Source organism: Ictalurus punctatus, chromosome 5, assembly GCF_001660625.3.
Source record: "Ictalurus punctatus breed USDA103 chromosome 5, Coco_2.0, whole genome shotgun sequence".
Lineage (NCBI taxonomy): Eukaryota > Metazoa > Chordata > Actinopteri > Siluriformes > Ictaluridae > Ictalurus > Ictalurus punctatus.
In genome coordinates this window covers 31259679-31286728 of record NC_030420.2, presented here as the reverse complement: position 1 = coordinate 31286728, position 27050 = coordinate 31259679, and the positions used below count along the sequence as shown (strand labels likewise).

The window sequence follows — 27050 nt, the reverse complement described above, 5'->3', positions numbered from 1 at the left end:
AAGCTAAACACTATCGGGTGTTTATAAAGGGGGATGAGCCACTCGATATGTCCCGCCCGGTCTCCCTGTTTCAGTAGAAATTACATCAACAACCCTGTGCGTTTCAAGGCTCTCGGCGGGGACTTTAACCCATTAAAGCCGGTTTGTGTGTTTAAAAGATTATCACACTGTACAAGATTATCCCAAGAAAATCTTGGCCGAATTCGCTAACGAGCCCTGCGATACCATGTCCGGTCATATGATGCAGATTCCTCTGAGCTTTGCATCATCCTATTCTGCCCTCCTATTGGTGGGAGATTTGAATAAATAAAAAAAAAAAAACCCCGACATTCCCAGAACTTTGTCGTCAACCGTCTTTGTCTTTATGCGTTCTGAGACTACAGATCTCAACCCTCGACCAAAGGATCCTTTTCCAACGTGCGTTTTTTTTTTTTTGTCTGCGGCGGTAAAGCTTTTACGGTTTAAACCGGGCTTCAAGCAGCACGGATGTGCCTGTACTAGTATCCATCGATGAGGATGTAGCAAGAGGTTTGGAGACATAGCTCCAACACGTTTCCACCCTGACTCATTTGAGCGGATCGTGTCGCTTGCTCTTAGTATTAGGAGCGCTGATTTTCACACAAAGCACGGCTTGGTTTGCTTACTCGGCAAGAACACGCTGAATCATTCTTTAGCGTTCCCAAACATGAGCGTCTGGTTTCCAGATCGTCATCTGCATGTGGTTATCTAACACCTGATAAACTTCTCCTTGGCTATACGAAGAAGAAATTCAATTCCGTTTTATTTGTAAAGCACTTTTAACAGTAGACGTTGTCACAGAGCAGATTTACAGATGTAGATTCATGTGCAGATCGCTATTGAACAAGCCAGAGAGGAGGGGAAAACTCCCTTTAATGACATGAGGAAGAAACCTTAAGAGGATCCAGGCGCAAAAGGGAACTCGTCCTCTTCCTGGTGACACCAGATAGTGTGAAAATATATAATATATAGAGGGCTATTTTGTTTTGATGTTATTCTTTATGGCGTTGTATTTTAGCTGTAGGATTTTGTTCTTCGTGCTGTGCAAAAAAGAGCTGACCTTTCATTACAAGGACTTGCATTTAACTCGGTTTATAGCGTTCGGGGGGAAAAAACACAACACTGAATCGCAGTTAAGGAAAATTATGACTCTTTGTTTAGGCTTCCTGGGGCATTTACTCGGACAGTCCGGTCTTTCAGGAGTGCAGTGTTGCCTAGTAGGAAGGAGATTACTGAAGTGTTTGGAGGGCTACCTAGAAACCTGCCTCTTTTTTTTTTTTGGTTTAATCGTGGCACGTAGCCAAGTGCAGCTCAAACACACTTTTGTGAAAAGGAACGTGACGCGGCTTTATCTTGTTACCGGGTTAACGGATGCGTTATCAGCACTGCGTCTGTGCACGTGTCCCTTTTTATTTCCAACCGGTTTGAAACGTCCTCCGTTGGCATCTTTGATGGAGACGAGATGGAACTTTAGTTTTTTTTTTTAAACAGCAGCATCGTAACCCAAGATCGTCGCCGTTTCCCGGTGCTCCTGGACCACCTTCAATCTAACGCAAGCGGTGCATATAGTATGAAATATATCATACATACTAAAGCCAAATGGACATTGATCTCATTCTCGTCATAATCAGCTGCGGTGTTGCAAACATAGCTAACATTCCGATCGGGCTGGTATTAAGCAAGTATGCGTTCTCCTAAGACGGCTAAATGGCTTAATGGAGTTCCATACGAGCAGTGTAACAGCTGGCCCATCACTTCTATAAGAGCGTTCGGAGATACAGCGCGATCTCGTGACTTTACGTCCTTACTGGCTCTGCTGAGACGCTAAGCGACGGTTTTGTAATCAGCTATCAGTTTGTCGCAGTTTATACCCTATTGATTTGTTTGCTGTGCAGACCGATCGATAGGATGTTGTGCAGTCAGAGTTGATGCTTGATGCGTGTCCTCTGTGCCGCGGTCGTACATGACCATCGCAAATATACGGGGCGTTCTTAACCGAAGGGGAAATTTCCGCATGGGAGGACACGATCAACTGAAACCTGTTGCTCTTTGGACACACTGTAACATATCAGAACTATATGATGCTTTCATTTAGTTCACTTTGCAGGTCACTCTTGACATACTAGAGAAGTCAGTCCGTACAGAATTTATTTATTTTATTTTTTGGGGGGGATCGTTGCGGCCGTACTCGATTTTTATCACAATTTATGAGTGTTTTTTTTTTTTTTTTTTTTGTGCTTTTTATTGTGGAAAACTACTCGAATTGGCGGAATTGTTGGTAAACGAGGCCTTTTAGCTGTCCTCGTGTTCGACGCACGCGAATCCAAGAAGGCTTTGGCCGAACGCGCGTCGTGATGACGCGCCCGCGTCTATTTCCATTTCGAGAAGTTCCTCCGAATACGTCGCGGCGTTCGCTCGATCCCGCGTTAATTTCCACCATCGCAAAATCTCCACGATAGGTACGAAATAAAACACTCGGGAGCTTGCTGTTCGAGGAAAATGATCGACATTGGGGTTGTGTGATGATTTTGAATGTTACTGTTCACACGCAAAATGATACATTATACAAAAATCCGACACCGGAGACTCCTTCAAAAACGCTAAATAAGCACCTTTTCCCAGAAGGACCCATTCCAACGTTTTTTTTTTGTTTTGTTTTGTTTTGGTTTTTTTTCCGTCACGCACCAGCCATGCTCACTATCTGTCCGATCAAAAGCGATAATTCATTAGTTCTGTGGTAAAATAATACGTATTTAATTATGTTAAAGTGTCCTACAATTGCCCGTGCATGACAGGACATATGAAGGACAGGCTCATGTAGGTGTTTGCATATTCATTTGTCATCGTGTCGCTATCTGGTTGTCAGGTTTGCTTCCTGTTCTAACGGTGATGTCATTTACTGCAGCGGTGCAACAACCGGTTCTCAGTCGTAGTTTTGGAAGCCGACGTTCTCCCACGAACACTTTATTTGACTCATCGGCTAATCATCAACTCGGAGACCGAACTGTTTAAGTACGGAGATAATTACGGTGAAAGTAAATACATCTTTAAATGCTTTCTGTCTCATGACGTTAGCCCGGGTGGTGGATTTCACCCTCGACACATCAGTGACTAATAAACTGAATCGAGTGTGTGTTCGATCAGGGAAAATGTGCGAGGACTAATTATCACAGGGCAACAACACTGATTAGTAATTGGTGTTTTGTTTATTATTTATTTATGAAATAATACAAGCTCTCAGGCAAGAAGTTCTGGTTTTAAGACTAACCCCGGATTAACACTACATGATGTTAAAATTATACCTCATCTGTAGAGAATTTTCTGGTCTTTGTCACAAGGTTATGTACAGGATATAATTGGGGGGGGGGGGGGGGATGGGGGGGGGATAGGTATCACCCATTATCATCCTGTTATCATGTGCCTAAGAAGCAAACTGTTAATGGTTCATCTCAAGGTTTCTTCCTCATATCATCTCTGTGTGTGTGTGTGTGTGTGTGTGTGTGTGTGTGTGTGTGTGTGTGTGTGTGTTTTGTTTTTCCTCCTCACCATGTCTATTGCCTCTGACTGACTTATGAGGGATCTGCATCTAGTTCTATATTTAAAGAAGCTGTTTGTGACCATTTCTGAAGTGTAACCGAATTGAAGATGTGCTTGGAGATCCACAAGCTTGTCCTCCTCTCATTGTTTTGGCGTTTTATTCCATTTTCTACCAGTTTGGAAATTTGCCAATTCTCATCCAGCAGCCATCTCTACCCATCACACCAGAGCTACCGACCGTGGAGGGCGAAGGCTAACGCGTGCTTCCTCTGAGACACGTGAAGCCACTGCGTCGTTTCAACTCTGTGCGTATGCTACGTCACTGGCAAGCGTGACGCGCTCGGAGGAGAGCGCTATCCACCGTGTTATGCGTACGTGAGCTTACAGACATCTCCCGATTGGTCAGTGTTGCTGTGATTGACAGGAGAGAGAGAGAGAGAGAGCGTGCCTCCCTTACATCCCAATGCCAGTTCTGCTCTCTAGATTCCTGGTCGTGGACGGCTGTGCAATCTCCTGATGATAGTGAAAGGGTTTTCTCCCATCGAGGCCCCTTGTCTATCCCTCTTAGGCTGTATCCGCCATCCGCTTTCACCATGGACTACGTCACACAGCTAGACTCTTTCAACAAAGCTTTGTGCTTTGAAAGGACAAACGGGTGATCAATTCAATCCAAGAACCCCGGCCACGTAGAAGCGTTCAAATTTGATTCCAACCTTTAAGATGCTCCAAGTACACAAAGCCAACTACAGCATTTCCACATATTTCAACAGGACAACGTCGCCCGGGTGTTCTGTTCGGTCAGGTACCAGGTGTATCTGCTGCATGCGCTCAAAAAGCAGCTGATGTAAGTTCAGCTCAGGACAGAATCAACCCTGCAGGTGTAATTCTGTGATTTTTCTCCCTCACCTTGGCGTAAACTGTAGAAATATATCACTGCTATGAGAAGATACCAGGCGGTTTATTCTGAAGCGATACGGTTGTTTGAAGGAATTAGGTGGATCTAGTGGAACAGTGATCAGAGTCGGGACATAAAACACTGCTTGCTTGGTCTCTGTGCTTCACACACACACACACACACACACACACACACACACTCACACTCACACACACACACATACAATCCTTCCCTCTGGCTTTAAATATTCAAATTGGGTTCAGATTTGCATCTGTATGATTCCAGCTGCTCAGTACTGGGTGTTTTGTTTTTTCTTTTAAATGAACCCATTCTTTCTGTTCTAATCCTGCTGGGCATCTCTTTACACGTAGAGTTCCCTCACACACATCTTAACTTGCTCATGCATCCTCGCTCTCTCTCCATTCTCATAGTCCCGCTTCTTAATTCTTCCCTCTTTCAGTTTGTCAATCCTCAATTCTCTACCCCAGCTCCCCATGTCGCGCCCACGCCCATCCCATCCCGACTTTCTCTTTCTCCCGACGTTTCCATGTGACTAGCTGCTGTAGTTGCACTTTCTCTTTTTACAGGCTTTACCCCGACGAACCTGCCCGGATTCATTGCCGTAATGTTCCGAGCACTGCAGAGAGAGATCAAAGAGCGAAAAAAAAAAAAAACCCAGTCGTAAAATCCTCGTCGTTCGGCTGTAAAAGAGGCTGCCGCGGTGCAGCGGATCACGCTCTGATTTAAAGCAGCTCCCGTTTTGCTCGGCGAGATCTTTGAAGACAGGATCAATGATCGATTTTCGAAAATCCTCCAGCGGGGACATCGAACAGTCGTCAGTGAGACGTCTTCCCATGGACATCGTGTACACGCCAATACCTTTAAACAGGAAGTACACTGCTTAAACCGTCTAGCCATCTCGACTACGGACTTGCGTTGCTTTTGTATTTTCACGCCCGCGTTCCGTCGTCAACTGTATCATGTTGGTGTATTTGGTGTTTTTCTTTAGCTCAGCCCGGACCTGGAGACAAAAGAGGCAAATTGGAGGCAGCATGTGCCTACCAGATGTGCACGCACTGATGTTTATCCCTCATACGGGCGATACATCCTAACCATCACCTGTCTTTGGACGAGCCCCAAGGATTTGAGCTGCATAAGCAGATTGAACGATAAAGAGAACAAAGCTAGGCCAATCTGCAGCCTGTACGCTTAACAAGGGAGGCTTGATTTTGGTGTAGAGGTGGAATCGGGGTTATATTTATTACCAGTAAACTTGGATCTGTTCATCATGATCTCATAAATCACAGGTTCTCTTTTAAAGTGTTAAAACAAACAAACAAACAAACAAACATTCCATCGAGTCTTTTTTTTTTTTTTTTTTTTTTTTTTTTTTTAAATTGCGATTTAAAAAAAAATAAAAAAATGAATATGAGCCACATTAGTCAACCATTATATTTATTTACTGGAGCATTTTATTCCTGAACTTTCCATCAACCGAGCTCAATCCATTGTTTCGTTGTGTTGTTGGTAGGCTTTAGATTGAACACAATCGATTCAAGTGCCAATTAGGCTTATAGCTGTGTAAAAAAATAAAAAATAAAAGCCAGATAATATAAAAAAAAAAAAACGACTTCAATAAAAGTTGATCGTGATTTCCAGCACTGTATCTTTTTAATATCTCGATAATAAAAAAAAAAAAATCCCAGCCCTTGTAGGTGTTTGTCATGGATCTCATGGGGGTCCTCACTTCCTGAACTGATGCTAGATCAGCACTCAGTGTTGCCTCCCGCGGTTCTCACAAGTGCAACGAGGTTTCCATGGTTGGTGTCCCACATGCTTTTGCTTCTAAACGGAGAGCCTAACTTGGGGAGGGGGGGGGGGGGAACAACCACCCCAAAACAACCCCAGATGTGTCCGTGTCACACACTGCAGCAATAAACAGGAGGAACATGTTTATCTCAGAGACTACAGAGATGTAACGTTTATTTAGGAAGGTTTATAAAAGGAGAGCTGAAACAGTAGAAAGCAATAAGGCTGATAAAATATCGTGTTTATTACCTGTGGAGGTAGCTGACCTTGATGAATGGCATTCCTGAATGCTTTGTGTCGTCTCTGGAGACCGTGCAGCAGAGAGACCAGTTTCGGAAGAACAGCTCACTCACGAATATGTACGTTTCTTCTTCTTCTTCTTCTTCTTCTTCTTATTATTATTATTATCCATGCACCAGGCTGTCGTGTGTGTGTGTGGTGCTGTTTTGTTCTTTTCAGTTAAGCTATTAATAGCCTATAGTTGGACGTCTTCACTGCTACGGTGAGGATTTGGCAGTGGTATCGTAACCCGACGTGCTTGTTCCTGTTCAGCTGGTCAGCATTGCGCCAGCGCTGCCTGTGTAAGACTCGGTTTTGTCCAAATGCAGTGGCCATACTTCCTGTCCCACCTTTGTTTGATACACAGCACTAGAGACCTCATGTCCACTCTAAATGTGCTTATTTTACCATCGAGTCTTACTTCCATATCCCCGTAAAGCATTTTTTTTATTTCGGGCTTGCATTTCATAGTAAAATAATGGCGTGATGATGCAGCGTTAGTCTACTGTTACCACCTTTATTATTCTCCTATAATAGCACATCCTGAAGTTTTTTTGTTTGTTTGTTTGTTTGTTTGTTTTCTTCTTATATTGCAGCAATTTTCCACGATTTACATTTCTTAAAATATATCTATGAAAGAACACTTTTGTTCTGCTCATAAGTACAGTTAATGTTGTGGAACAAGTTATATCATTTACCTTTTTATAGTAGCTCTTCATTAGCCTCTCTGCTATCATTCGCTGCGTAGCTAGCCTACAAACCGTAAGCGTTTAGTGTCTGTAATGGCTTATTTAGCGTGGCTTATAACAACGATATAGCAAAAAGGCTAACACTATTGTTAGCTAGCTCTTTTAGCTTTTAGTCTAGCCATCTTCTAGCGTATCTGGTTAGCACAGTTAGCATGAAAGAGAAGCAGGATGTGCTTACAATGTCGGAAAGGCTAATTGTACTAGCTGGTTAGCTAAAACTGTTAACAGGTCTGTTATCGGTTAGCTTGCTTTACGAATTGTAAAGTTACTAGGACGGTAGTTTTTCTTTGCCTAGCCGTGTGAAAATATGTTATATTAAGTAAGCTCTTATTTTATGTGGGTTATATTATATCGGGTCTATATTTACATCAAATTCATAACTTGCTCACGATACCGCTGACTGGGCCAAGGGAACACTATGCTAGTACTGTGCTAGCGTTGCGTCTTGCTTCTCCATACACCATTTTGGATGAATACTGTGTTGACTTTATTGACTTCATGTATCCTCTGTGGGAGAGTCTTTTTTTTTTTTTTTTTTTTTTTTTTTTTTTTTTCCTGTCAGCCATATTAGAAATCTCCAAATGATTACAGCTAGTTTGTGAGTTAATTGTGAGATGATGTTTTGGGAAAAGGAGGCAGTGTGAGATAGAGCTAATCTCACAGCCGGAAAAAATAAACAAGAGCCTGAAACACCAGTGGCCTCTAAAGAATGAGAATATTGTGTAACAGGTCCCCCACACACACTCTCTCTACGGTGCTGTTGATGTTTAGTGGTTTTATTAAAGCTCTTGAAGCAGATTTAGTTTAAAAAAAAAAAAAAGCGTTATGAAGATCTTAGAGCAACGTAGCAGCGTTTCTGAAGCATTTCAAAAATGGTACGAGTGAATGTGGACGGATGGTTAACGGGTGGACCGGAGCGCATACATGTGCTCTAGCCATCTGCTGTCTGCAGCCTCTCGGCCTGGCCTCCCTGCTGGAGCTGCTGTTCCTGCCAGTCAGAGGAAATGTGGCTTCCACCTGGCTTACTGACGGGGGAGGGGGCAGATTTTTGGGGTGAAAGAACAAAGGAGAGAACGATGGGAATGAAGAGTAAAGCGCATGAAGGTGCTCTCTGTGAGGGATCCCGTCTTTATTCCCTTAGTGTGGCTTTGTGTTCGGGTCAATCCGTGTCATATTTGACCCGTTCGAAACCCCCATTTGGCCTCGTTTGATACTCTGCAGTCGTAGCCAGACTGTATGTCGCTGGTTGTTTGACTTGTGCTTCAGTCAATCAGTGAGAATGTGGCTGTCAGACTTGATCGTGTCAGAAGCTTAGGAGCCCTTGAAAAGAAACGTTCGCGTTGCAGCGACACGGCACCACCCGACTGACGTCTATAAGCCAGGACCTGACCCTTCACCCTCACAGGGTTATGAAGGTGTAGTGCTTTCTTTTCATTGTGTTTCTTCCCCCCCACACACACACAAAATGAAAAGTCAGTCCTAGCCTCCAGGGAATGCCTGAAAGGACTGAAAGTGTAAAAGGCGATTTCAATAAGACCTGCCATTAAAGGATTACTTCACCCCAGAAATGCTCAAGTGACTAATCATGAGTGGAAGCTAACACTGTTCCCGATTGCAAGCGTTATGTTATGTTCATCTCTAAACACGGCACGTGCTCCTCTGTCCATCGGTGCAACACTAGTCAATCTCGGGCATGTTACCTTGTGTGTATATAAAACAAAATAATGGTCTCCTCCAAGCATTTTTAGCCGCGTTTCTTGGGAGACAGTTTGAAAAGATATGGTTTTTTTTTTTTTTTTTTAGAGGATCGCTAGCTGTGATGTGGTACGGAAGTTTCCTACTAGGAAGTGGGTGGGAAGTAGAAACGTCTATATTGGGAGGAGGTTTTAGGGAAGAGCGGTACTCCTACCTGTAATTAGATTTCTCCCGTCTGCTCTACTCGTTCAACTTCATGACGCCACATCAAATGACAACACCTCTGCGCTGTTTACAGAGGTTCGTCCATGACCTAAGCGTCTGAAAGTGAAAACGGACGATGAAAATGACATGTAATCACGAGTAATTATATGGAACTTACTCTAGTATAATAGCTAGTGTGGAAACGAACATCCAGCGTCTGCATCGGCCTTCGCTCTAACTACAACGTTTTTGAGAATCCGCTCGCAGTCTTTTTAAAGTGCTACACGTGGGACCTTTTCCGGTGAAGAGTCCTGAGCGCAGAGGATGGCGTTTTCCTTTATTATCCGGCATTATTTGGAAAGCGGGTCCTCGGTTTTCAGAGATCTGATAAATGTGAGATTTTGACGCTCAGTGTTTGGTCAGGGGAAAAAAAGGAAGACACTTTCTGATTAGAATGGAGAGGTGCCAAAGAACTGCAGGATATACCGGCACTCTGTCTTTCTCTCTGTCACACACACACACACACACACACATTTGACAACCGTTGACCTTCATGCTGAAGAGCGTACACGTTGTGGCACCATAACGGTATGTGGTTATCACCTCCAGCCCTTGTCGTCCTCTTGAAGTAGCCTGGCTTTGTTTCAGCTTATCTCCCAAAGACATGTCACCTATGAACTAGAGGCAGGCCTTTGATTAACAAGCTAACCAACGCAAAAACTACAAAAACCATGCCTCGTAAATCTCTTGATTTAGAGACTGCGAGTATTTTTTTTAACCGATTGATTATTTATAGCTGCCACTTTTGGGCCCTTGAGCGAGGCCCTTATCCCTCTCTGTGCTCCAGGGGACACCGTATCATGGCTGACCCTGCGATCTGACCCTGACATAACAATTTAAGTCAAATTTTGTAATTTAAAATTTTTTTTTTTTTGGTTATATTTAAGTGTATTTGGCTTAAAGAAATTGATTGATCAACTTTTTAAAAAATTTTGTTTTGAGGTGATCAGTTAAATGAACTCATCCGGTTTTACAGTGTGCTCGAACTGGTGAAATCGCGCTTGCACGGAATCGTCTTTCGCAGTGATGTCTGTTGGTTAACGAGACCTTTTAACTGTACTCGCGTTCGACGTCGTTGTTATGACGTCACGTGACGCGCCTCGGCCCAAATCTGCGGAAAAATCGTCGCGGTCATTTTGAAAAATCGCAAGCTCCTTTTGAGTAGCGCTTGGTTTTGCGTGCGTTTCTACGATCGCGGAATCCTGGAGGGACTGGTGACGAGCATGGAGTAAAACACTTGGGGGCGCTGTTATAGGAAAATAATCAACGACAGGGTGGTGTGATATAGCCTGACACCGAGCGGAGTTAGTTTTGACACCCCATAGTTGATTATTTTCTTCTAACAGCATGTCCCAAAGTATTTTATTCCCATTGATGAATCTTGTTACGGCGGGTAACACCGAAGACCGTACTGACACCTGAAAATATTTGCGATGCTCTTCTGTTCAAATGTATGTTCACTAACAGTCATTAATGTTCTTGTGACCTCTTTAGGCCATGCACCCACGTTTCGTCGTGGAGCGCCGGGTTCTGCGGTTACACGCAAGACGTGTGCGCAAAGCAGCTGTGTCCACACGTCCTCGTTAGTGCCAGATTAATTACAGGAGGCAGGGAACTTTGCAGTGTGCATACATGTGAGTGTGGGGGTATCCGACAGCGCCTGTCAGGATCAGAGAGGTCGCAGACAGTCCAGGGAGGAGAAATTTGCTGAGTTCATGCGTCGTGTTGGTTGGTTTTTTTTTTTTTTCTTCTGCATGAAAGAGCGATTCGAGGGCAAAGTCGTCTCCCTCGAGGCGGCGGCAGCAGCCACGGACGTGTGCGGGGGGGGTTGCAGTTATGTTTCAGTCTATAACGGAGGTGACAAGTCTGAGAGGACAAGACCTGCTTCACAGGATTGTGCTGAGGTAAGGAGAACGAGGGATGAGGGGGAAATGGTGCGAGAAGGAAAAGACGGAGAGAGAAAGAGAAACGATGAAGGATGGACAGGCCCAACATCTGTTCCGAAACAATAACGCAGGCTCCGACATGACTAACTGGAGGTGCCGGGAATGCTGGCAAGCTTACCGAGGGCCGCAGACCATTTGTCTCGACATTTGCTCCGTCTTGCTCATACGCGCACACACACCCGGAGACATTACACACATAGACTCGCATATGTTCTCTGGCTTTGTCTCTCGTGTGTTTGCGGTTTCAGTGTATACTCTATTGCTTTGTAGTCTTTGTTGTTTTTTTTTTTTTTTTTTGTAGTTTGTGTTTGAAATGGTCTTCGTCTCACTCAGACAGACAACAGCAGGGACTCCGTTCCTTGAAATCCTACACTAAGCAAACGGAGGCGGACACGTATCCTGTGTTTGCTCTACCAAGGCGTGTTTATTTTGGTTGAGCTCATCAGGTGGATCACTTTCAGCCGTCTCCCTCTGACCCTGTATCTCTGCGTGAGTCTGAGCGTGTAACCGTGTGCAAAGCGTAGTGTTTCTGCTTCACGGACTCCGTAGTTTTCGTATCGCCCGACGGATTCGCGTAAATTGAGATCAGTGTTGGGTGTAACGCATGACTAAGTCATGTGTTATTAAATGTAATTAAATTACTTTTCCCCCCGAAAAAAATAAAGCAAGGGATTACTCTTTATTTTTTTAGTCATGTGATTACAGTTGCTTAAGATGTACTTGCATTAAATACATGCTGTAAATACTATACATACATACATATACATACGTACTGTATAGACTTTCAACAGTTCTGTATAAAAGCAAAACGAGTGGCTGTTTTGCTAAATTACTTAATTTTTTTTTGACGCACGTAGACAAGAACATCATGGTAAAAGGTTTCATTTCTAACGCCCATGTGGTCAAGGTTGATACGGATTTTGTCATCCACCCAGCCGTTTTCCATACCGCTTATCTTACACAGGGTTGCAGGGGAGCCTGGAGCCTATCCCAGGGAACTCGGGGCACGGGGCGGGGGACACCGGGGGGATGGGTTGCCATCCCAGGGCACAATCGCGCACACACGCTATGGACAATTCGGAAATGCCAGTCAGACTACAACGCATGTCTTTGGACTGGGGGAGGAAACCGGAGTACCCGGAGGAAACCCCCGAAGCACGCGGAGAACATGCAAACTCCCAGCCCCATGTGGAGGCGGGAATCGAACACCTGCTCCTGGAGGTGCGAGGCAAACTTGCTAACCACTACGCCACTGTGCCCCCGGTAATTAGTCATGAGTAATGCAGTTACTTTTCAGACAGAGTAATTACATTTTTGAAGTGACTTACCCAACGCTTATTAAGATTTAAGAGGTGGGGAAGACCTAATTGGGTGTTAACAATGTGGGAACAATGCGGATTCATTCAAGTGCTATTATACAGAGTTTTCAATCATGGAAATTTGATTAAAATCTGATTGTTGAATATCTCCATTTCTATCCTAATGGTGTAATTGAACTAACTGCAGTTGGGTGGGCTGTATTCATTGTTTGTCAGTTTTAATATATTCTGATTATTTTCTGGCAAAGAGACATGATACAGTACAGCCAACTAACTATCAGATATCCTAAATATCCGTTTCGTCTTGGGGCATCTCTCCAATATGGGATGTTATTGAGGCTGATCGGAATGTTGACATCAGCCGTCTCTGTGATTCCTCTAGGGCTGCTTCACTTGCAGTCCCTGCAGGTGTGGAGCAACAGCCTTTAGCTGGACCCATTCCATCATCGGTGGATTGTAGTGACTCGCAGTTGTGTCCGTGCTCCACGGTGGTGGACTTCACTGGCCTATTTAACAGCAGGTGTTCCGTTGGGGATTGTTCCCTCTCTTCAGGAGGTGGTAACAATCGGGGCATCCCTCAAGGGTTGGGGAGCAGTTTGTAACCACAGATGTGTCTGTGGCGAACGGTCAAGGGAGCGGTCTATGGATCACATCAAACTGCTGGAGATGTGTGCAGTTTTTTTTGGCCCTGAGACACTTCCTCCCGGTGCTGACAGACCGTCATGTACTTGTGTGCTCGGACAACACTTTGACGGATTTCATTCTGAATCACCAACGGGGCATGAGGTCAGAGAGCTTGCTACGGTTCACTCACGATATCCTCACCTGGTCACTCCTACGGTTTGCATCACTGAAGGCTGTTTATCTGCCGGGGATAGCCAATCAGGCTGCAGATGATCTGTTCGTAAATTGGCCTCTTCCAGGCGAGTGGAGGCTCCACCCGGATGTAGTTCAGGACATTTGGCAGGAAATCGGTGTGGTGGAAGTGGATCTGTTCGCTTCGGAGAACACAACTCACCACCCGTTGGGGTTTGCCCAGATGGAAACGTCCAGTCCTCTGGGGCAGAACGCGCCGTCACACGATTGGCCGGATTGTCTCCTGTATGCCTTTCCTCCAATTCCTCTGCTATGAGAGACACTGCACAGAATTGCTCAAGGCAGACACAAGGTGCTTCTGATTGCACCACAATGGCTGTCCAGACCATGGTTCCCCTTGCTCCTAATCTTGCTGTGGGACAGACCGAGGCAGCTTTACCTCAGGAGACAGCTATTGTCTCAGCTGGATGGCCGCATTTAGCATCTGAACCCGGCCCACCTACAGTTATGGATCTGGCCTCAACTCCTTCTTAGCAGACTGTGAGTCTTCGGTTGTTCGCACTGTTCTCAACGTGAGGGCTGCTTCCACGTGAGCACTTTATGCCTATCGATAGAAGTCTTTTTGTACGTGGTGTGAGACTCATGGGTTTGATCCTGTACGATGTGCAGTCTCACTAGTTTTGGGTTTCCTACAAGGTCTTTTGGACAGTGGCAGGGCAGCCTCCACCTTAAAGGATTATGTGGCGGCTATCTCTGTGCACCATTCGTCTGTGGATGGCTCGTCTTTGGGCTAAGCTGGTTTGCAGTTTCTTAAAGGATGCGAGGCGCTTCAATCCGGCTCGTTCTCCCCGTTCTCCGGTGTGGAGTTTACCTCTGGTTTTGGAGTCCCTTTGCCAATCCCCCTTTGAACCATCGGAGGGGGCAGGTCTTAGGTGGAAGTCATTGAAGGCGGCTTTTCATCTGGCTGTGGCATCTGAGATGGAAACCGGAGGGTACCAGTGTTGTCCTCTGGCCCAAATCAGCTTTCGTTCCTAAGGTGCTCCTGCACCATTTCATTAATCCATTTCATCAGTCCATTGACCTGTGTTCCTTCCAGCCGACGGGCCTTGAGCAGCGTTCTCTGCTCCTGTGCCCCTTCTTGGCCTTGAGGTGCTATGTAGAGGCTACGGCACAGTTAAGACAGTTGGAGCAGTTGTTTGTCTGTTATGGTGGTGTTAGGAAGGGTGCCCCTCTGTCATCCAGAATTCATTTAGTTAGCACTTTCTACTAAGTATCTAGCTAGCTAGCCCTGGGCCGGAATTCTCTAGAATTTCTTTGTAAAATGCTATAGATAGTCGGTGATTAATAATCTAACTAGACCGCAAATTTGCTATGAGTTCATTTAGCAATAGAAAACGGCTTAAAACCATAATTACAATAACTGGCTGTCAAATTTAATAAACAAGCTCAAAGCTAACAAGCTCTGCTAAGTACCAAGCTCTAGCTAGCTAGCTAGGTCTGTGCCAGAATGCTTTGGGATTACTTAAGATAAATGTATAGCTAGAAAAATACAATTGCTTTAGTAACTAATTTATTAATTAGTAAGAAAGGTAGACTCAAAATCGAAGGACGTGGAGCATTAGAAGAGAGGGAGTTAGCGTAATTAGCACGTATGTGTCTATGGTGTTGTCAGTCAGGACAATTTGTCCCGCTGTGTTGTCAAATACATTTCATGACGATCTATTAGAAATGATATGTTTCAATTTCCATCACGTTCTAGCGAACTCCGAGCTAAAATCGAGCGGCCTGTTCTCTGCCTTCTGTCTTCTGACGACAGGATGCGACATTTCTTTCGAGCACGCTCATCGTTTGCACGTTAGAGACGGACTGTTCGTGCTGTGCGCTCTCCTGCGCTCCACACATAATAACTGTTTGGGGAAAAAACCGCTGCGTGTCGGTTCACCATGAGAAACGGAGAAGTTTGTCGTTGGGCTCTGAAGCTAAAAACGAAGAGTTCAGCGGTGCCTGTGGTGAAGGAGATGTTTACAGGAAGTGGTTCTGTGGGCCTTTTGGATAAAAAAAAACAAACAACAAAAAACACGAGTTTTACTTGTTGTTTTTTTTCCTTTCCCCCTCTCTAAGGCTTTGTAGTCATGGTTGTGACTAGACTCTCAATCTCGATATTGTTTGCGTTGGTCAGTTTTGAGCCTCCCATTTAAAAACTATTTTTTCTTCTTTTGCTTCCCTCGCTCACTTCCTCCTTTATAAGCCATTTCCTGCTCTTGGAGCTCAATTTCCTGTCTGCAGTTCTCACGGACAGGCCCGTGGGTGGAGAGGGAAACTGGATGCACTCGGAGGGTTTACGACTTTCACACACAGACTGTCTAATCTTTACGGCTCGAACAGTTACAAGGTGTTTTATTACTTATTTATCACTGCCGGATGGGCTTATCGCAGTATAAAACTTTCACTCCGATTTACTAACCTTTTAATGATATCATCACCATGTGAGTTAAAAAAGTGACTACACATTTTTATTTTCCTTTTAGTAAGCAGCATTTCAACCGATAAGACCCTCGGCGCTCGGCGGCATCATTTTGTATTCGGCTTGATCAGATTTCTCTGCTTGTGATCTGTTCACCGATTGCCAGCTTTTCAAATCGGATATAGATTGGTGTTGATGATCATTTTATGTATCCAGGATATTATAATTGTGCTACAAAGTTGATTATTTTCCAACAACAGCACTTCCTGAAGTGTTTTATTCCTGTTATACCGTAGCAGTTTACCAATGAGTAGCATTTTTTATATACAAATGACAACGTATTAATCAACACCAGTCAACAGTTTACGCTGCGGAGTAAAAATCACATTGCTGGGTTTCCGAAGTCCGGAGAGTTAACCTAGAAACAGCGTAGTATTCGGTTTTTGATGTTAAAGCACGTAGATTCAGTAGCTGTTAATAATCGGTCAGGAACTACAGGGTGTCCAAAATGTCCCCATTCAGTAGGGGACCGTGTACAGTACATCGGCACCACGTCGGTCGTGCTTACGTCACTGGACGTCGGTGGACGTCCGCTTCTCGGTCGGTCCGCAAAACTTCTGGTCTTTCTGAACTTGTTAATAAGTTTGGCGACAGTGACGTGTGTGTGTGTGTGTGTGTGTGTGTGTGTGTGTGTGTGTGTGTGTGTGTGATGTGCTCGCCATGTTTCCTGTTGACGTCCATCACAACCTTCTGACAGCTTCCCGATCCAGCCATGAGAATGATTTCGATACGTTCTTCTTTTGTCAAAGGCGTTCTTAAAGGCTATCTGGAAAGAAATATATATATATATATATATATATATATATATATATATATATATATATATATATATATATATATATATATATATATATAAACTAAGTATGAAAAATTTTGGAAGACAATTTGCTAAAAAAAAAAAAAAATTGGGACACCCGGTACATTGAAACTAATAGTAAAGGAGTTTTGTTATGCGAGTGTGAGGAACAAAAACATAGTCATATTGATATCGAGGTCAAGGGGTTACTATTGTGCATTTATCCTAGATGAGTAATTTATTTATATATATATATATATATATATATATATATATATATATATATATATATATATATATATATATATATATATATATATAAAAATAGCAGGATCAGTTTTCTATTCAGTGAAACCCCATAGGCTGTATTTAATCTGCTAATAAAAAACAATAAGCCAGGAATACATGTCGAAGCTCCAGCCTACTCCTGCACCTGGTCCCGGTGTGCCAGCTTTGTATATCTTTATGATAGCAGTGAACCGTTAGGCGGTTATAACCCCCACTGCAGCTGAGCTATCGCACTTATGTGTAAGTTTGCAGAGCCCACTTGTACCCTTATCAGTCTCCTTTCAAAGCCCGTCTTTTAACCCAGACCCTTATGCTCGCTGTTGATGGCTGCTTCACTCACTTGGCTTTGATGCGTGTGTGTGTGTGTGTGTGTGTGTGTGTGTGTGTGTGTGTGCTTGTTGTAGGGCATCGAGTTCAGAAAGCATCAAGCAGCACCAGCAGCAGCACCAGCAGCACAGTGGCTCCCCCTTCAGGCCGGTCTGTAGAGGTGCTGCATGGCCACGAGCCCGACACACTGCAGCACGCATGAGCACGGCTGGACGGTGAGGAAAAAGTCTGAGACACGTAGGCATAGCTGCAGATCCTCCATCACTTTTTCCTGATCATAATGACGATCCACGATCCTTTCTCCGTGTAGGTGAAGTCGCAATCAAGCAGCAAGACACATGATATGGAGGTCAGAGGTCACATAATCACTGGGCCTGGTAAGCACAGCAATGTGTTGTTCATAACAGGTTTCTAATGTTAATAATCACCTCCTGACCAATCAGAATTGGGAATTAAAATGGCAACAACATTTATTTATTTATTTATTTATTTATTTATTTATCTATTTATTTATTTATTTATTTATTTGGCAAAGACAGAATGCATTATGGATAGAATCTGGGGAAAATGCCCATTCGGCTTTATCTATTTGATGTGAAACGACTATGTGTTTTTCTTTCTCTGTGTGTGTGTGTGTGTGTGTGTGTGTGTGTGTGTGTGTGTGTGTGTGTGTGTGTGTAGAGCTGCAGGGCTCCACGGACACTAAGCAGCGTGCTGAACGAATGGTGGAGCTGCAGGAGAGACGGAGGAGCCTTCAGGCTTTACTCAGCACCCGCCTGGCTGAACTCAGGCGTGTGTGTCTCCAGGAGGCGGTGAGCGTCTCTCTCACACACACACACACACACACACACACACACACACACACAGCCACACTCACATAAATGTATGACACTTGCTTCCTGTCAACGTGACATCTCTTTGGCGTGTGGAACTAGCCGCTGTCATGCACGCGCACACACACGCACACACACATGCTCTAACACACAGCTCATTATCACACTCCTGAGCCATGGAGTGATCGGCCACTGCTGCACTCTGCCGTAGCCTGCTGTCTGTGAGTAACACTAACGCCATGTGGTGTTGGATAACTGGGCGTAAGTGCTACATTCCCGCTGTGCTTCCTCTCAAAGTGCAAATGCTTCACATGTGGCACTCCTGAACAGAATGTCGTCTGTGTCCTGCGACCAAACACACACACACACACACACACACTTAAACTCACAGGACTATTACTTTTCCTACGAGAAGCTCAAATTTGGTCGTGTTTTCTTATGACGATTTCTATCACGTGTTAAAGAAACAGCGAATTCATGAAAGCTCAAACGTACGCAGTTTCCCACTTACTCGAAATGTACTTCAGACACGTCTGCCGTCTAGGTTTAGTTCTGTACTCGAACTACAGGACTCATGTAGCTAACCGTCTGTGGAGGTAAATCCCACCCTGAATCTTTTCTGTAAATATTTGCCTCGAACCTGATCCGGTTCTTCAGTGATGTCACGCTGACAGTCCCCGTTTTAGGACACCGCGGGACTGAAGAAACCAAATAAACGTTGCACGTTATTACTGTCACACGTTATTTTGTACCTGGGGGAAACGGGCTTCCTTTAAAGTCCGATCATCTAACAGTTCTACGATGTAAAGACTACTTTTACTTAGAGTTAAGTGTGCCAGCTTCATGATTGTGAGGAAAAGAAAAACTGCTTTGTGATTGGACCTTGAGTAGCTCGGGTGAATAGGACAAAGAAATTTTGTCTCCTGGCAAATTTTTATCCATACTTGACTGGCAACAACAAGGAAAAGAAAAGCCACTACTCCCTTGTTGACTTTTCGCAAAGCAAATGTTTTCGTTTGGGATGTAACTGGGTTTAAATAACCTTCAGGGCGTAATACGCTTTAAGTGCTGTGATGCACTTCAGTGCTCTGACGACAGCCCGAGCTACTCGTTGCGTATCGCACCACCTGCTGCGCCACACACATCGGCACCGTTTATCCGGCTGGCTAGAAAGATTTTTCCATTAATTAGCGCTCATGGTCGACAGACATGGACGATCTGTTCCAAATCAGGAACGACATACAGCATACAGCCCCCTCCGAAAATATTGGAACAGCAAGACCAATTCTGTTGTTTTATACATCGAAGACATTTGGGTTCAAAAGACGAATATGAGACGATCGATCTGAACTTCGTCTTTCACTTCCTGATCTTTCCATCTAGACGTGTTAAACACCTTGGAACATGGCACCTTTTGTTTGAACCCAGTCATCTTCTTAGATTCAAGGGATCAAAAAAAATATTTGAACATACTGGCGACTGTTGGGTGTTTCTTGCTGCCCAGGTGTGCCCTGCTAAATTGATTTGTTTAAAGAAGTAATAGCTCTGAATGTCCGCTCTGCTACTGATTTGAGTCGTTGGTTTTGCCTGTGAAGGTTTTGCCTGCTTTTGTTGTTAAAAAGGATAAACCAGCATGACGATCAGAGAGCTGCCTATGGGAGGAAAGCAAGCCGTATTGGAGCTGAGAAAAGTGGGAAAATCGATCGGGGCCATCGCGCAAGCGTCGGGCGGAGCCAGTACGACGGTTTGGAATGTCTTGAGAAAGAAAGAAACTGCTGGCGTACGAACGACCGGACGTGGAAGTGGTTGGCCGAGGAAAACACTGACAACGGGTTGGCCAACTGAAACATTATGAGAGCTGTGAAGAAAAAACCCCAAAACGACAGTTAGTGACGTCACCAATAACCTCTTACAGTTGAGAAAACAAAACGCAACATCTCCACAACAGTAACCGAAACGTTTGCCAACATTCTGCAAGATTTGTTTGCCGAGGGAGCAAACATGATGTGCTGCATGATCGTATACTTGTTTGTTCGGCCTAACCAGCTAACACCAGTGTATCATACGTTATCGCATTATTATTAGCTGCCTTTAAAAACATTATTATTATGTTTTTTAGCTCAGTAACTAAGGTTTCTGGGCAACTAAACTATGGGACTGGAGATCACCCTGGAGCTTTTACTTGCCCAGTGGGCTAGCTAATGGATTTGATCAAAATTTCCATGATTGCTGTAATATGTAAACACGAATAAAACTTCATTGTGAGCCGCCAGAATGGATTTTTTTTCTCCCCTTCATTCCTCAGATATTTTATGAAATGAGATTCTGGAGCTTAATATTGTTATTTTGAAGCAGGTATTTAAAGATTTGTGTGTGTGTGTGTGTGTGTGTGTGTGTGTGTGTGTGTGTGTGTGCAAAATATTGTCAGCAGGATAGACCTTCTTTACTTGTTGGCCACATTAACGACGCATCAAACTCCGAACATGTCTTAGCTGATCGACTATGTTTGCGTTAAGCAGAACATTACAACCTTTTATTATGCCAAACTTTTATATCTGGCTAACATTTGCAGGAACTGACTGGAGAGCTTCCGAACGAGTTTCCTTTAGACGCAGGAGAAAACCCCCCTCACGTGCGGAGAAGAGTCGGCTCGGCCCGCTCCGGCTCCAAGAGCAATTCAAAAAGCGAGGTGTGTGGATCGGTCAGGATGTCACTCGTAAGATCTCGACATGCGCTCTTGCGGGTTTCCGTAACACGCTTGCGATTTACGCCTTACGTCTTGCGCTTCAGGAGGAAGATGCGTCTCAGCACAGATCGAAAAAGACTCTGTTCAGCGGCGCCCTCCGCAGGCACGTCGAAGCTGAGCAGCAGCCGGCTCACGGAAAGAGGACGACAGTTCACAGAGGATGTCACACAGGTGAGACTGAAGACGTCGTTACGGCGACTCTTGGCTTATAATGAATCGGTAAGGAATAACACCGTTCGGAGCGTACTGTTCTAGAATCTCAAATAATCAGTAACAGGGCGGTGTGCTGCAGAGCAGCGTTCCTGTGACCTCCCTGAAGTCCATTCTTTTCCTATAACAGCGCATTCGGAAGCACTTTGCCAAGGGTTACAGTGTATCATTGATTAAAGAATGACGTTCGATACTTTTTATCCATTTATAGTTACGTGTACGGTCGTGCAACATCCACGACGTGGCCGTGGCTGTTGACAAATACTGCCACGAGAGACTCCTTCCATAAACGATAAATAAACGTCTCCTCGTGGAATAATTTACAATTACGTGAGTTGTGTTTTTTTTTTATTTTTTTATTTTTTTTTTTTTAAATCTGTTTATATGAAGCATCCGCCATTACAGGTCGCTGTATGAGTTATTAATATAGAAACACTAACTTCCTGTATCTGTCGAAAACGAATCCCCGCCTTCTGACCAATCGGAATCCAGAATTCAAGAGCGTCGTGGTGTAAATAGTTCTATACGGTTTTGCTTTCATACGCAACTTGCATATTAGAACGGTTGTATACGAAAGTCCCCAGGCTTGAGGTCAGTTTAATAAACTTGATCGCGTCGTCCTTGTTCTGAACAATTTCAGAGGAATTTAGCAGAAACATAACAGGAACCTCAGTGACTAATAATGGCGTGTTGAGATCATGCAAGGCCTCAGATGCATTGTTGTCTCTGACCTTTTTCGAGCGTGTAAACATTTCAGCGGAGTCTATGGAGTGTACGTTTTCCCCACTCTCTCTGACTGACCTCAGAACAGTGTGTCACTGTAAATCTCTGTTCCCTCTGAATGAAGCGTCAGAGCTTGCAGAGATGTGTGTGTGTGTGTGTGTGTGTCGGCGAGTGTGTGGCAGAGAGAGGAAAGGCTCACAGCTCGGGGTAATCATGGGTCATGCCACTTTAGCGTCACAGGAATGGGTTCCACCTCTGGAGCGTGGGAACGTATGGAAGTGTGTGTCCGGCGAAATTCATTTCGCTCACTCAAACAAACACACACGCACTCCAGGGTCCACCTTAGATGAGCGAGACATTACGAGGAGCAAAGGAAATTTAGAGGAGCTAGGGATAGGGTTGTTTCCTTTCATTATTAATGTGGAACACACACACACACACGTATACACACACAAACTCACACTGACACTATATACACACATTCATAATGCAGGCACATAATACAAGGACTGTTTAAACACTATTGGCCAAAAAAATAGACACGCGATCCATTTAATCCCCAAAATCATGGTATTTCTTCATTGCCTTCTCTGACATGGAGCTCTGCTTTATTAAACGCAAGCGCACTTGTTTCAAGCTGTGAAGCCTTTACTGTAAGACTGGACGTTATTGTACTCGCTTTGTCGCACAGTCGATATTAGACCGTGTCGCTACCAGTATCCGTGTTAGTAAGACGAATATATATTACACCGATCCAGACTGGACTTTTCTTAGTAGTTCCTAAATAAAATAACGTTATTTTGCTCACACCTCACACTTCTAATCCTACTTAGATTTTCCAAAACTGCAGCATTTCACTTGAACCCACTTCTCGACGTTTAATCCAAAATATTAATACAACGGGTTCAAAAACTTTTAACTGGAAGTGTGTGTGAGAATCATTAACAACAGAACGGCTGTGAATTTGCACGTGTGTGTGTTGACATAACACGTTGTTGTATGTGTGTTGACATAACACGTGTGTGTGTGTGTGTGTTTCCAGAGAACACAGTGAGGTCTGAGAGCAGCTCCACGTCCGACTCCACCAGCCAGGAGACCGGTAAGCATCAGCCATGTGACTGATGTCACTTACGTGTATAACACTCAGTATTGTGTTGCCAGATGCTTGATTTTATAGCGTTGTTGTATGGCACATGTGAACGTTTACATTGCATTACATTTACATTCATGGCATTTGGCAGACGGCCTAATCCAGAGCGACATACGTTTATCTCATTTGTACGACTGAGCAATTGAGGGTTGAGTGGTAGCTTGGCAGTGCTGGGGCTTGATCTCCTGACCTTCTGAGCAGTAACCCAGAGCCTTTAACCACTGAGCCACCACTGCCCCCCAGGTTTATTTGTAACCTGTGCCTTATGTAAGGAATGGAACACTCGGGGGACGTGCTGTTATAGGAAAATAATCCTAGATGAGTCGAAATGGCCTGACGCAAAGTAGAGTTACTCTTACCACCCTGAAGATGATGTTTAATTCCTCTTATGCACAGCGATTTACCAACAATTGCCTTTTATTATCTGTTAATGATTGATGTCATACGATGTACATTTTTGGAAACTCCGTACTACTCGACTTGTCAGCATCTTTCAAAGGTCAGTGCTCAGATTTTTGGATCTTGGCTGTCTTTTGGATCAAATTGACAGGGATAATAATTACGATTCATATATGTCACCTTTTAGCATTTTAAAATGGAGCTTTATTGGAAGAATTCATTTCTTGCTCTATAACAGTTTACAGAAATAAATAAATAAATAAATAAATAAATAAATAAATACATAAATATTAAACTGCATGTGTAGAAAAAATTTAAAAAATATATATATCTAAATGAGCAAAATAAAACAATACAAAAAAAAACAATATATAAAAGTAAATAAAATCAAATGTGTTATTATCCTATGAACTATTTCGTTAATTATTGTTTATTTATAAATCAGTTAAGTAAATGTAGCTGTAGTTATGATCAAATTGTAAGTGGTCCTCAGCAGAAGTACTGAATTAGAACGTAAACAGAGCTTTAAAACAGGTAGTAGATAAGTCATGCCTGATGAATACCGAGAAGTCGTACTATAAGCTCGAAAAAAACGCCGTTTCACCGCATGTAACTAGCGCGTGCGTGAAAATGGCCGACTCGGTATCCTATTGTATGAGGATGAGGAAAATGATGGATCTGCGGAGGTGAATTGCAGGTGATGAGCTCTTGTGGATGAAAGGAGCGCAGTGGGGTACAGCCATTACTTCATATTACTGACCTTGTCCTCATTATATCTCTCTCTCTCTCCTATCTTCCTCTTATCTCTTTAGAGGAGCTCTCTAATGGTCCGTCCCCCTCTCAGCCCCGGCTGGTCCCGGGGAGCCCAGACAGCAGGTTCTGTCGGAAACTCTCCCCCGTGGAGATCTACTACGAGATGAAAACCAGACGCAACTCTGTGTCCAGCTCAGCTAGGTATGGACCAACCATAGACACACACATTGATGTAGCCAATTAATGCTATGCTGCTCCTAAATCTAGCCAAAAGCTTAATCTCAGGAGAGAAAACTTTTGGAGGAATGTTGTTGATTTTGACATTTGTCTTAACCTAAATGGCTGTCAGTGGAAAAGTTCAGGAATTAAAAGCTCATGAATATGGCTTTAATAAATAACCGAAATATTATTGTACACGTTTATATAATGGTCCTAATACCTAAACAATCATTTATGTTACAGTTAAAGGGATCCCTTGAGTTATCTATGTAAATGTTTTGCATTGGAAAATCATATTTTAGGCATTGAAAACCCACGGTGTGTTTAACTAAACACTCGCCTATAATAAGATCCCTACTGTTTTGCCCTTTTGCCTTATTGCATGTGCATTTAGGGGAGTTTTCTTCTTAGAGTGCACAAAACCGAGCAAAGATTATCGGAATGAATCGCCTGTTTGTCACAGCTGAGGGTAATTAATTAGGGGGACATTTTTTTGCTTGCAAAAACTATGTAAGGTATGGAAAAAAAAATAAATAAATAAATAAATAAAAAAATAATAATAATAATGGGGAAAAATTAAACGGTGCTTTTTTTTGGAGCAAACATGGCAACCACAGAGACAGCATGTTCGATTAATCTTTATATTAATAATCTTATTTATATATTATATTATATTAATATTGAGTTAATGCCTCCAGCTGAACAGAAACACACACACACACACACACACACACACACACACACAATGTATGTGTTAATTACAAGGTATATACATGATTATTTGTATGTACATTCTTAGTAAGCCACATCCAACTGTTGTAATTAGTGCTGTGATTGGTGCTATAATTGGTGTTGTAATTAGTGCCGTAATTGGTGCTGTAATTACATGCCAATGCAGCAGCAACGTGAATAAGCCGTTTACTTTTTTTGTGTTAGCTTCCCATTTTTGCATTGCAACACATCTAAAACGAGCGTCACGTTTCTTTTCCAGCCCGAGTCGCTCTCTCCCGCGGAGCGTGTCCAATCTGGAGGGGAGAAGCGTCCCGGCGACGCCCCAGTTGACCCGGAACGGCCCGATCGGCGTGCACGTCAGGTCTGTAACTCACCAACACGCGCACACACCACTCACACACTCATTACCTGGTCGACTGAACTGTGTGCCATCATACTGTCAACTTGTCCCTGGTTCATGAAGCTCTAAACTTTTTCACTGAGTTTAGTTACCCGAGTGTAGTTAAAATTCGATACGGTTATCATGGTCACGGCCATCATTTTTTTGTAGCGGTAACTGTAGCAACGCTAGCAGTATTTGGATTGAAGCAGAAGCTCTAACAAATAATTGCCAGGTAATGCTTTCGTAAAATCAGGGTTCATTTTCAGATTTAACAAAAGATCCCTCTTCATATCTTTTTCAAGAATATAATCTCATTTTAAAACAAGCTATTTTGTGAAATGCTGGGTTTTTAGTCCGTATTCACAGTTTTAAAAAAAATATATATATATTTCAAAGTGGGACTACAAGATGGCTGCCTCTGTACGACTACAGCATTCAGCTATGCTGGAAAGTTCCCATGCAGAACTAAAGAGAAAAACACCCGACATGCTTTAGCTGCTCGACTGCATTTAGGCTATGTGGGAAATTGTTTCAAGTCTATTTGACTTTTTTTTTTTTTCTCTACAGGTCTGAATCCTCCAGCAGTACTTCGGCATTAAAGCAGCGATCAGATAATCCTGAAGTAACCCAAGCGGTGCCTGTTTCATCTCAGGATGCTTTTTCCCCTGGGCACTTGGGGTGTGCTTACAGCGCCCAAACACGACGCAGCAACAGCTCTGACGCGCTGCTGGACCGCTGTGTGGATGAAGGTCAGATATCAGGTCCTATGGTCCGGAACGGTTCTCACAAGAGCTCCGAGGCGCTGCTGGATGGCCGTTTGAAACAGGTGAACGGGCACGCGGAGGTGACCCGCGTCCGGTCTATATCAGGCGGCCGTGGCACGAGCGGCTCCAGCGGAGGCTACAGTGATGTCCTGCTGGACTACGTGTGGGGGAAGCAGCAGAAGATGCAGCAGATGGTGCAGCAGCAGCAGCAGCAGCAGCAGAGACTGCAGGCTCAAAACAGTATAAAAGCACGAGCCTGGCACGAAGTGCCCCCTGTACCGCCTCCACCTTACGTGAACGGCTTTTCTTCCTCATCTCAGGGCCTGATTCTGGCCTCAGGACCTCCAGCCTACAGCCCACTGATGCTGCGGGGTAAACCGGGTGAACCTCGGCGGGTCAAGGTCAGCCGAACCAAATCCTGCGGGCCGTTTATTCCCGTCCAGCAAGGTTACACGGAGATCCCTGTTGCTAACGGACACAATGGAGTGGGACAGTTTCAACCCCGGCAAAGACCCCCTAACTACAGCGCAGACCTGTCTTCTGGCTCCACCCCCCAGGATGAACCTACGCGCAACCTGCACAAGGCCCTGGCGCTCGAGGGTCTAAGGGACTGGTACCTGCGCAATGCACTGGGGCAGCCGGGCACGGCGTGCACCGGGAAAGGCCAGGAGGGGGCGCCGCCTCAGCGCAGGCGAACCACAGCCTCGCTGCACCCTTCACATCCACCACTTAAACAACAGGCACAGTCGTTTCAGGGAGACACGGCGTACACACATCTGCCCCAGTCCGCTACGTTCCATGGACATCCGTTACGGTGAGCTGGAGAGAAAGTTCACCGATGTTAAACACACACTTTACACAAGCTGTGTTTACATAC

The 27050-nt window shown here is 44.2% G+C and overlaps 1 protein-coding gene and 1 long non-coding RNA gene across 5 annotated transcripts in view; one reads left to right on the top strand and one right to left on the bottom strand.

The window, feature by feature from the left end:
* The window catches only part of ccdc120a (coiled-coil domain containing 120a), a 62248-nt gene that overhangs the window by 29236 nt on the left and 5962 nt on the right, over positions 1-27050 (top strand). For 3 of the 4 annotated variants that reach the window (XM_017468763.3, XM_047155730.2, XM_017468762.3), the window contains 9 exons: positions 17340-17477; positions 17573-17639; positions 17944-18074; positions 20668-20784; positions 20886-21012; positions 22817-22873; positions 24136-24277; positions 25287-25388; positions 25977-26987. In XM_017468763.3, the coding sequence (XP_017324252.1) occupies positions 17430-17477; positions 17573-17639; positions 17944-18074; positions 20668-20784; positions 20886-21012; positions 22817-22873; positions 24136-24277; positions 25287-25388; positions 25977-26987 (1802 nt within the window). In that variant the 5' untranslated portion in view covers positions 17340-17429. Of the gene's footprint in view, positions 1-6488; positions 6619-17339; positions 17478-17572; positions 17640-17943; positions 18075-20667; positions 20785-20885; positions 21013-22816; positions 22874-24135; positions 24278-25286; positions 25389-25976; positions 26988-27050 lie in introns of those variants that run through there. The other variant, XM_017468764.3, reaches the window with a different exon arrangement.
* LOC128632860 (uncharacterized) lies at positions 5889-6646 on the bottom strand. The gene is made up of 2 exons (XR_008396486.1): positions 6509-6646; positions 5889-6376 (listed from the first exon to the last, which is right to left on the bottom strand). It is a non-coding gene; the product is annotated as an uncharacterized LOC128632860 (long non-coding RNA).